General features: G+C 38.5%; 1 protein-coding gene across 2 annotated transcripts in view; it reads right to left on the bottom strand.

Moving 5' to 3' along the window:
* The window catches only part of LOC110316212 (phosphatidylcholine translocator ABCB4), a 60,657-nt gene that overhangs the window by 44,728 nt on the left and 3,767 nt on the right, over positions 1-12,162 (bottom strand). For both annotated transcript variants that reach the window (XM_021190322.2, XM_029535479.1), the window contains 4 exons: positions 9,841-9,991; positions 4,155-4,212; positions 2,828-3,019; positions 744-915 (listed from right to left, as the gene is read on the bottom strand). In XM_021190322.2, coding sequence (XP_021045981.1) covers positions 744-915; positions 2,828-3,019; positions 4,155-4,212; positions 9,841-9,991 — 573 coding nt within the window. The remainder of the gene's footprint in view (positions 1-743; positions 916-2,827; positions 3,020-4,154; positions 4,213-9,840; positions 9,992-12,162) is intronic.

The raw sequence follows: 12,162 nt of genomic DNA, 5'->3' as shown, positions 1-12,162 counted from the left end.
AGTGCTGGGATTAAAGGCCTGTGCCACCAGGCCCGGCTTCAAATCTTTATTCTTACAAGGTAAGTCCTTTATTGGCTGAGTTATCTCCCCATTCCTATGTCACAATTTTTTAATTATGATGAAAACGGTACTTTCAAACTTAATAATGGTAATTCTACTAGAAAATAAAATGCTTAAACAAGATAGCACAGGAAAAAAAAATCAAAACAAGAGAGCTACAAGGAGTTAACTATGTGACTCTTCACACTCAGATTATACAAGAATAGCCAGCAAAATTGCTCAACTCTGAAGCACTGGCCAGTAAATGTATGGATTATATATGTATTATACACATGCAAAATCTGTATGTAAAATTTCAAGAATGAGCTGTAATTGTTATGGTGAACAATATCCCTATCCTATTTAAATATTTCATATTTGTTCAATTATTTGGAGGGCTGTGTTTTCAACTTGTGTCTTCTTAAATAAAAAGATAGCCATACATGTCACTTCATACACCACACCAGAAGATTTACTGAAAGAGATAACAGTGAAACTAAGAATTGTGATTAAAGCAAGAACTATAGTGTTTGGACTCAGGCAAGACATTAATTTTCATATTAAAGCTCTATGTGAATGAAACATTCCTAGGCGTGGTTTCCACTGCCCCTGAGCACGTATGTGAGAAGGCTACAGCACTCTGTACACACAAAGTAACTGCCTTTGTGGGTTAGCACACATGAAGGTGTATAGGTTTCACAGACCTTTGCCCAAACAGCTGTGGAGAGCCCCAGGATGGGGCTGATGGCCATGATCACGAGGGTGAGCTTCCATCCTCTGATGAACCCCACTATGAATCCTGCAAAAAACGTGGCTATTGCTTGAAAGAACATTCCAACCTTGTCACCAATTCCTTCACTGATTTTGGAGATGTCACTAAAAAAGATCACACCTAAGTGGTTACAGGCAGGAGGTCTTCAGTCAGAAAGGTGAAGTAGACATTTAATAAATGCATAGACAAGAAAAACATGCCCCTCCTACAGTAAACCTTTTACAGAGTCTTAAACTCTTGGATATTTCCCCACAAAAAGTACTATACAAAAGAAACTCAGGATTAGCTCATGCTTCTAAAAAGCTAATGTCACTGAAGCTGTTACTATGAAATTAGTTAATCCTATTACTGAAGCATTAACATTGTGTACATGAATCAATTTGTTTAAAAGAAGGAATTGGGAAAGGTACTATGACAGTGAAAGAACGTTCACAGGCAAAACCAAAAAAAAGCACCATTCTTAATTGAACATCATTTATCCAGAAAATACAAACATGTATACATACACATCATATACCTATATCATATATACATATACATCATATATGTAATTCTTTCTCCTGCCCTCCCTCTTGCCTGCCCTCATTCCCTCCTTCCTTCCCTCCTTTCTTTTCTCTCTCCTTTCCTCTTTTTGAGACAAGGTCTTTCTATACAGCCAAGGCTTGCTTTGAACCTTTGACCATTCTTTCAGCATTTCATAACTCAGCCCGCTGGAATGGTGGGGTTGGAGCTCTGGGCCACCACAGCCAGTACTTGAAACTTTCTATGAAGACTGCTGATGCTAAAAAAAAATGAAATTCAGATTTTCCCATTTAAGAGTACTCCACTGGTAAAGTGTAAAAAGTCTATACATCAGAACCAACTCCTGGTTCTAAGTGTCTCAAAAAATTCAACCTGTACCCTTGTTTGTGTTCTTACTATCGGTGTGACTGTAGTGTGATCATCTAAAGAAAGGAAGTCCTACGATGCTACCGCAGCTCATGCTTTCCCATGGCTACCATTTTTTTCCAAGTGAAAGTTGAAGCTTTTGGTAAGGCATGGAGGTCCTGATGGCCTTCATTTTCTCTCCTGTTGATCTCCTCTGCTTATGTGCCCGAATGCCAAAGCTATGTCACCCATCTTGCCCTACTGGAACAAGACACCAAGAAGACAGAGCTGCTTGCTCTGGTTGTTCATATTCCACGCTCCCAGGAAGACACTCAGCTTGTAACAGACCCTTAATATTCATTTAGTAAGCAAAGCATCAACACTTATAAAGCAAGTCTCTTTGCAACTAAAGCAACCATTTGCTCATCCATTCAACCATCTCTACTTGGGGTCTAGCACCTGTCAGGCCTGCAGCAAGTACCAGGAAAGATAACTGGGCATAAAACATGCATTTGGTCCTCAAATAATGAAAGAGAGACAGAGAGACAGAGAGAGAGAGAGAGAGACAGAGAGACACAGAGACAGACACAGAGATAGAAAGACAAAGAAAGGGGCTGGAGAGATGGCTCAGTGGGTAAGAGCACCCGACTGCTCTTCTGAAGGTCCAGAGTTCAAATCCCAGCAACCACATGGTGGCTCACAACCATCCTTAACAAGATCTGACNCCCTCTTCTGGAGTGTCTGAAGGCAGCTACAGTGTACTTACATATAATAAATAAATAAATCTTTAAAAAAAAAAAAAAAAGAAAGACAAAGAAAGACAGAGACAGAGAGACACAGAGACAGAGACAGACACAGAGATAGAGAGACAAAAAAGACAGAGACACAGAGACAGAGAGACACAGAGACACTGAGACAAAAAGACAGAGACAGAGAGAGACAGAGAGACAGACAGATAGACAGACAGAGACACTAATATAAATGGAAAACATGTGGCACAAGCTATAGAGACTTCTAGAAATGACTACCAGAGATAATACTCTATTCATGTCGAATGCTTAAAGTAGTAACTCAAAGCTCTCTTCCCTTGTCAGTTTTCACACAGTGCTTCATTTCCTCATCAAAGTGTGACATTATCAACATACGTACTCTGTCAGACGTGTGTTGAGTTCAGTGGTGCCCTTGATGTCAAACCAGCCCATTTCTTGTCGGAGGATGGCATGAAAAAATTTCTGCCTGATTTTCTTTATTTGTCGGCCAGCTGCCAAAGTCCAGAACGAGACTTGGATGTAGGCAGCAACAAGGACTCCGCCACCTAGTCCCGAATAGTAGTATGCGTATCTGGAAAATAATTGGGAAGGCCCTTTCATCTCTTGGTTTTGTTTTGAGACAGGGTCTCCTTGTGTAGCTCAGGATGGCCTTGGACTCATCCTGTAGCCCAGATCAAGCGAGACTGGCCCTTGACCCTTCTGCCTCGGCTTGCCAAAGGCTGAGACATCAGGCATGCCAGCTAGACAGGCTTTGGGGGAGAAAGTTCAGAATTGGAAATCAGTTCAATTTTCTAAACAGATCATAAACATAGAGGACATTATCACAAATATGCATCCATTTTTCTCTCTTCTTAAATGGCAGGATGAATTCTTTGTGACAGAAAACCTGTTTGCCTGAAACATGGTACAACGCGAACACAAACAATTGTGGTTGACTACATAAAAACAGTGTCGGGTGGCTTGTTTTAAATTGGCGACAATTTTCATAACTGTAGCCTGGGCTTGAATACTTACAGCGGAAGTGCCTCTACTACTGCCACACGAAATACAGCAGTAAACATACAAAACATGTAAAATGGTTCTATGTGTAAAGTTTTTCATGTTTCTAGTTTTAAAAACCATCTTATTTGGAAGGCTCAAATTTTTCAAATTAATTTTATAAAAACCTAATAAATTCGAATAGATTTGGAACAGAAGTGCATCTAATTGAGGAGATGGTGTCTAAAATCTATTTTTAATCCACTTTTACAAACTATTTTCAATTAGCCTCCCTGGCCTGCTTTAGTGTGCAGAAAGCCCTGTTTAGTCGGTAAAAGCAGCTAAAATGCAGCCGTATGCGATCACTGTGTTACAGGCTTTTGAGGTTTCGGTCAGGAAGACTGGAAGGGCTATAGATGCCATTGATGTGCTGAAATCAAAGTGACAAAATGGGAATAAAGATAGTAAATAACTATTTTATTAATTTTTATTATTAATTACTATGAATATATATATATATATATATATATATATATATAAATGCAAATAAAAGGCCATAAAGAAAGCAACTTTCTTGAAACTGGGGGCTGGGGCACAAATGATAAGAGGAGGTGGCACTGGGGCAAGAAATTGGGTGTTTTGTATATCCTCACAACTCTGTAGTATGAGATCATTTTTAAATGGAATGTTAAAAGTTAGCGGACAATATATACATAAACACAAATTACCTAGTCATTTCTTCTTCCAGAATTCTTCCTGGATTTAGCATTGACAATGAAAAATTCACTAAATAAAAACAAAAGAAGTCATTTTAAAAGAAGAGGGACTACTAATAGGAATTGCTGGATTTAAAAAAAAAAATCAGTCTGTTAAGAATGTAACTATGTGAGCAATATGTAGGAGTTTCTCAAGGAAAACTTTTTATACCCAAGGGTACTTTTGAGTTCACTGAAACACAGTTGCAAGTGTGTCGGTCCAGCTTGGTGGGGGGCAAGCTCCAGTTCTACCCCATCCCCACACTCTTGGGCCTGTGTCGAAGCAGCATGGATGACCAAAGGTGGAAACCCAGAGATGCACACCAAAGGCAGAGGTCAGAATGGAGACTATCAGATTTGGTAGACACTGATATTTTATTAGTGATTCCAAAGACTTGCTTTTGTAATTTTTACTTGTATCCTTTCCTTCCACGCTTCTCTAGGACATAAGTAAGGGAAAGGCCAGATTTCTTCCATTGGAAGAAAATTCCAACTGAGTAGCTCAGAAATAAGTCACAGGATCTCTGCTAACTAGTCAAGTCCTACAGTGCATCTTGCTTATTAAGAACACTGAGTATGTGTGTATTCGGCAGCATTAACTGAAAAGAACCATGCTAATTATTGTGAGCTAATGTGATTTAAAAACATGTCAGCAAGACCTCCTTAGTTGTCACGCTTAAATGACAACTACTATTCATTGAATATTTGTTAAATGCCAGGGTCTGTTCTGAGCACTTCCCATGCATTCGTTTGATTTTCAGAACAACAATATGAGGTAAGACTATCTCAAAAAGTTTCACTTTATGGAAAAGGAAAGCGAAGCAAGACACACACACACACACACACACACACACACACACACACACACACACACACACACACTGAAGGGGGAAAGTAAGTATCATCTATTCACATTTGTGAAATAACCGGATAAAATATCCGTGAAGCATTGCCGAGCAAGGAGAAGGCAGGCGCTTCAGGTTCCCCGTGGTCTTAGGAGAAGAAGTGCTCTTTCTTTATCCTTCAATCCTGGGCAAATGGCCCAGAGGTCATGTTTTCTTGCTGCTGTGTAGCTGTGTGCCCTTCTTATCTTTCTCCAAAGCAAGATGAAAGGTTGAAATTTATTTTAAACTTAAACAGAGTCAGGGTCAGTTGAGAGTGCAGCCGGAACGTAGTGCCTATTAGTGTGGCTTTTGTCCCGTACTAATGTGAAGGCTTCTGCTTAGCTGTCGACTCTTTGAGGAATCCCTTCATTTTATTTTTCTTCTAATTAGTTCTGTGGGCCCCTTTCCTTCCTAGTATTTAAACATGGAGGATAGGACTATGTCTGGATTGAGAGGCAGCTAAGCTGTCCTGACACTGTGGAATTTGTGGAAATCACTAGGCATTTCTCCTGAATTTAGAAATTAGATGACATCTTACATTTTTATCAGTTCCAATTCCTACCTTTGAAATCTCTCCATGAGAATAACACAATGCAATGAACACTCCACCCTCTGTCTCCCTGTCCTTGCATACCCCTGAAAGTATGAATCTATGAGCATTTCAGATTCTACCTACTTCTTCCCATGAGTCCCAGGCCAAGAAAGGCAATATAATTCTGGGTGAGAATCTCTCCTCGGGGCTTCCAGGAGGTCCAGTGTCCCTGGTGTCGGGACACTACCAGACAAATGTATACAGGGTGCTCCTGGAAGAGTCAGGGGATTGGAAGTTTGCATAGAGCCTGGACCCAGTGCTGTCAGGTGCCACTTAAATGCATGCCTTATAAAAAGCCCCAGTCGATCATGTAGTTTGGTCTTTAAAAAGTTATTGGGAACTCTGAAAATAAAATATTTTGCCGATCTTACCCGAACCCAACCACAGCAGTCCGTCTCACTGATTTAGAATATCTCAGTTGATTCTACTGGGACAGGATGGAGACCACTAACGTGATCTCTTCCATAACATGAAAATGAGGAACACTTAGAGCTGCATTTTCATTTTAGAGAAATTCTGTAAAATTCACTTCTGCTAGATGGTGAAATAAAATTAGACTGGTTGTGTTATTTCCATACTCTTGACTACTCCCCGAACATCCACTGACCATTTGTCACATCCTAAAGGCCTTTCATACGTAACCAATATGATTCTATCACTCAATCTATGATCATTGTTCAAACATTATTTTAAAATAGTAACACTACACCTGTTTAGCAATTTAGCCATGCTCACCCAGCTATTGAGAGCAGGGTCTGATTAATAAGGCAATATTAAGGAATAGAGAAAGTATTTAGACTACCACATTAGACTCTCAAAGTAAGTTGGCACCCACTTTTCTAGAGTCTGCTTAGGAATTCCTTTATTTTGAAGAATTGCCCAACATCAAAACAAATGATGTTTATTCAGGCAGCTTGGGTGTTATGGCCAGGTAATGTAACTCAGAGCTCTGGTACACTTTATCTTGTCTGCCACAAAACAGCACAAGAACATAGATACTGCAGCAATCTTCTTAAAGATTTTTCTAGATCCTTATAGCCACACAGAGTTGTCTAAAGCAATAACCAACTCTTTGATACTCTGCAGATGAACTGTTTTCTATGATTCTGTTCTTAAGATTTTGGATGGAAATAATGTTTGTTCACGGTTTGTGCACAACCGACTCATTGTGAGAGAGCAATTCTGTCATGAAGTAGCTTCACTCCGCTGACAAGGATGGGTTCTGTTCACAGTAAGTCACTGTCAGAGCCTCTTGTAATTTAAACCTTTTCCCCTCTAAAATTCCATCTCACTTGGCTCCCATGAAGTCTAGTTGCCCAAGAATCCACCCATTCTAAATAACATAGTAAAAAAACAAAGCAAAACAAAGCTCTATTTGATGAGCTATGACTTCAGCTAAGTACACAACCCCAATGACTTTTCAGCTCGATTCTACTTCGCTAAACATAACAGTGAATACTCTAAAATTGGAGTGAGTTCATTGATGACTTCATTTTTCTCCAAAGAGAATGTGGTATGAGACTATTACTTCCACAAACTACAGAAGAATGAATTACTCATGAGAAATTCATTTGGCTTCCCACAGCAAATCCTCCATGACTAGCAATATGGCCTGTGACCGTGTGGTTTCAGAGAGGCAAGGGTCAAAACCTCAGCATTTATAATCGAGGGTACCATGACAGAGTTGTTAACTCTCTTGAGTCTACCGCCCCAGTAATCTCTTGCTTGGACACTTTCCCTAGAGAGACCTTGAATTTGTCCTTTAGCACAAAGTACCTGCCTGCTTCGTTCAACTTCAAAGCCATGGAATTGCATCATTAGTTACAAGTAAAAAACAAGTAAACTGCTCCAAAGAAGCAAGTCATTGAGTTATTCGAGAAAAACAAAACAAAACAAAACAACAACAAAAACAACCCAAAAGTGAAAAGAACAAGGCTCTGATACTTGGTCCAGAGGCAAATTCATTCATGATAAATAAATTTAACTGTTTTAAGCTGATTATATTTAAAAATAAAAATGCATGTAGAATGAGATGTACCATCTCGATAGTTTTAAATCTACAGTTTCATAGTGGTAAATAGTCTCATAGTTTTGTCCAACCAATCTTTCTGAACTGTTTTTCTCTGAAGAAAAATCCTGGGTCAATTCCACATTAACTCTCCATATCTCTCTCCCCAGTCCCTTATAAGTACCATTCGAATTCATGTTTCCATGAATTTAACTATTCTAGATAATCTGCATACATTGATGAGTCATACAGAAGCCATCATTTACCAACTACTTTAACTTAGCACAACATCCTCAATGTCCTCTAAGTACATTCATCCTGTATCCTGCATCAAACATTTTCTCTTTTGAATTTTTTCACTATATTAATCTTATTTTTTAAACCCCAGAAGTCAAGTTTTGGTTGGTATTTTCCACTATGGGTACCACACTTGTGTGTATGTGTGTGTGTGTGTGCGTGTGTGTGTGTAAAACTAATATGCAACAAATATAAAGTAAATATGTAATTGTAACAGATCAATACAAAATGTCTACCTCTTACACGTCCTTAAATATTTTTATTATTTTCTTTATTTATGCATCTGATTGTTTGCTTGCTTCTTTGTTTGGCTTGAGACAGGTCTCTCTATATAATCCTAGCTGTCTTGGAGTCAGTTATGTAGACCAGGCTGATGGCAAACTCACAGAGATCCATCCACCTGCCTCTGCCTCTTAAGTACTGGGGCGAAAGGCGTCCTCCACCATGCCAGTCTCAACATGTTTTTAAATAAAGGATTTATTTTTATTTAACATACTTAGGTGTTTCGCCTGCATAAGTATGTCTATGCATCACAAACATACAGTGCCTCTGGTCGGCTGTCACGTGTGTTCTGAGGTTCAAACCCAGGTCCTGTAGAACAGCCAAAGCTCTTCACTGCTAAGCCATCTTTCCAGCCCCTATTCATGACCTTGTCCTATTTTAATTTACCCAGTCCATTAAAACTATCTTGTCCTATTTCAACTTATCTTTACAGCATTTCTGTTAAGGTCACCGGCAAAGCATCAGAAATCCAAATCCATCTGAAACAGTTTTTTTTTTTCCTCATAGAAATGCATTATTATTTATCCTGGAAAAATATCATGATCCTAATTATAGCTGAGATGTTAGAAAGATCTGGGTTGGAAGTCTGTTATAACACAAGTAGCATACTATGACACTTTCATTGGACTTCTGAAAGGCATTATATTTATCAGAATTAATGTAAGCATATTTTCTGTATTGATCAAACAACCACATTTTCTTTAAATAATTGCATTTATGCCTTTTAATGGCCACTAACGATGTAGTTCTCAACCAGTGATCTATGCCAATGCATGTAGAATGATATCTAAGTGATGAATGGACTTTACTCAGTTACATTTGTAATGAAATTTGCCTTCCTTTATTATTTTTTATTCTATCGCCTATGTACTGTTACAGCTTTACTTTGATTTTTTTCTAACCTAGACCCTTATTGCCTCTTGGAAGAACAAAGCCTTTGGTCTTGGGATAAGACATGGAAATATTTCTAGGTTAAATTTAATTACTATGAAGACAAGTGTGACCATCTGCTCCTTACCACAATGGTGCTGGTGTGACTTTTTTTTTTTTTTTTTTTTTTTTTTTTTTTGCGGTGATGTGGACCCATGTGACTCCATTACTTTAAATCTATACTGAGGTCGTTGATATTTAGTAAAGTGTCACATTCAATTCTAGTTACTCTGGTTGGTCCAAAACATCAAACATAAAGAGTAGACGTTTTGAAGATGAGAATGGGCAAGAGAAAAAAAAGATAAAACCCAGACAAAAAGAAGCCTACAAAAGTTACCATGACAAGAAGTACTGCCATGCTAACTGAAGTGTTTCAAAACATTCGCTTCTGTGATCACAGAGGACAGACACTGCATCGAGATACTATAGTCCCACTTTATTTAGCTGCAAAGTTTCCTTTTTGTTTTAAACACAATGTACTTTTTGATATTTAAATGAGTGCTTAAATGTTATAAAAATTTCACAATTCCCCTTGTGGTATTTAGGGTCACCTGGATGTCTAAATCAATAAACAAACAGATGACGTAAATTAAAACTAGTTTCTAATACCTTTCACCCAGTTAGGTTAATATAATGTATTTTTTTAAGAGGTAAAGGAACAATTACCTGGCAAGGAAAAGTTCCCAGTATTATCTACAAACTTATCTGTCATTTCTCCAAAGACTATCATCATGAGGGGAAGACCTGATCCATGAGCTATGGCCATGACGGTGCCCAGGAACATAAACAATTTATCCTGCCAGTCAGAGTATCGGAACTGAAAAGAGAAAATAAAATGAGATTCTATTTAATAATTTTTCCTTTGGGGATTTTTGTTTCAAGTTAGTTCTAGTATCACAGTTACAAATGGGCTTATCTTAAGGGAACATATGAATTGCAATCCAGATAACTGTACGCTTAATTTCATGATTTTATGTATATAAAAAGAAACCAATCTAATTCCACTTAATTAGCATTTAACTTGGGCGAATTATTACAATGTAATCAAGGCAACAAAGATTTGGATCTATTAAGAAATGCTCTTTGATCTCCCAGAGGTTGTGTGCAGTGAGTTAAGGTGAGCTGGGATCAACTTTAAGTTCACATGCACAAGCATGTCCTTCAGAACAGTGCATGTACAGAAAACTACTTCAGTAGAATTAAAAACAGGGGCAAACAGACCTGCTCAGTTTGAAGCCAGATCCCTTTGAAAGGGTGAAATTAACCTTTAAAAGCAGTTCAGTAAAGAAGAGCTCAAAAAAAAAAAAAAAAGAAAAAAGAAAGAACTTTATGGAGTATCTGTGAGCTTTATGCAAGTCTTGATCATGAAGAACCTTGAAAAACGAAAGAGAATCAACTGGAAAAGAACAGGGAATGTAGAGGAAGTTGGGATGTTAGGCTCGCATAGAAAGATGGCTTAGGAATGCAGAGTCACAGAGAACAGCAGAATTCCCGAGGATAACATTATAGGTAAGCAGAAATTATCAAAACTTTTGGGTTTAGTACTCAGCAGGGCAGCTACCAATTATTACAGCAAAACATTCAACTCCTCTTCAAATACCTCTTCAGAAGACAATAATTCATTGTCCTATTAATCTTCTCCAATTTATACCTTTTGCTCAACCTTTTTGATAGGTTCCTCTGTGGATTTCTTTTGTTCTTTTTCCTGTCTTCTGGACCACAACATTGATGTTACATTTCTCTTTCCAGCTTCCTCTCCATCCCTTGCATGTCTCCTCTCCTTTTAAACTTTATACTCTGTTCACTTCCCCCCCCCCGCCCCCAAAATCTCCCCTTTGGAGACAAGAGACGGTTATTTGAAGAGTACACAGTTGAGTCATGATGGTGGAGTGGGTGGCATCTTTGACTGATTCACACTGCCCAGTGAGGCTGAGGTTGGGAGCACACAGCGGGCTCTGGACATGTGTGCAAACTGTTCTCCAAGTGCTTTAGAGATCATCTGGGGCCAAGAGCAGCAGGGGCAGATTCCACTCAAACACACAAGACAAAGCAAGAAGACAAAAAAATAGGAAGGGTGAGAACCAGGAAGAACTCAGAAAAAAATCAAAGGCAGTGACAAACATGAAGACTGAATGGAAAGGAATCCTAATGGCTACAAGGGACTGGTGTCTTCAAGGTCCACTGTTAGTGGCTTCTAAATGAAGGGAATTAGAACATCTGGGTCTTTCAACACCCTTTCAGGTCATACAGCCATTCCTATATAAATCTAGATTAGTTTTTAATGACCCTTTTCAACAAAACAAGACATCTCTAGTCCTATTACACCAGCTTTGTTTTGAGGATTTTCAGTGCAGAAAGATGGTGATTAAAGTTAAATTCAATGTCAGCTAAAATTAAATGCAAACAAAATATCAATTATTCTTCTTTTTAATATATATTTTTCTGTTTTCTATAGGAAACAGATTCTAAACTGACATTAAAATTACATGTATTATCTGCAGCACTAAATAAAATCCTTTTTCTAGGCTGACGAGATGGCTCAGGAGGGGAAAGCATTTGTCCCTCAACACTGACAACCTGAGTCCAATGCCTGGAATCAAAAGGTTTAAAAGAAGAGATTAGATTCCCCAAAATTGTCACTTGACTTCCAGCCATGTCCTGTGGCACTGTACACCTGTACTCACACACATTGGACACACAGCATGTTGGGATCTTGGTCCACTGTCTATTTTAAGTCAATACAGCATAAACACACAATAAAAACTGAACAAAAATTTGCTCTCACTGAAACTTTTTTAAGCAAAAACAAAGAGTAGAGGAAAGAGTGTCAGCAGAGACTTGGACGACAAAGGACTAAGTTGTTGTGTGCCAAGTGTTTTGATACCCTTCCCTGCATTTTCTTTCTAACTTGGTGGCATCAATTGATAGGCACTTCTTTTTAACTCTCTTTTCCTTCCTTCCTTCCTTCCTTCCTTCCTTCCTTCCTTC

This window comes from Mus pahari, chromosome 2, assembly GCF_900095145.1.
Source record: "Mus pahari chromosome 2, PAHARI_EIJ_v1.1, whole genome shotgun sequence".
Taxonomy (NCBI): Eukaryota; Metazoa; Chordata; class Mammalia; order Rodentia; family Muridae; genus Mus; species Mus pahari.
This window is presented reverse-complemented; position numbering and strand designations above follow the sequence as displayed.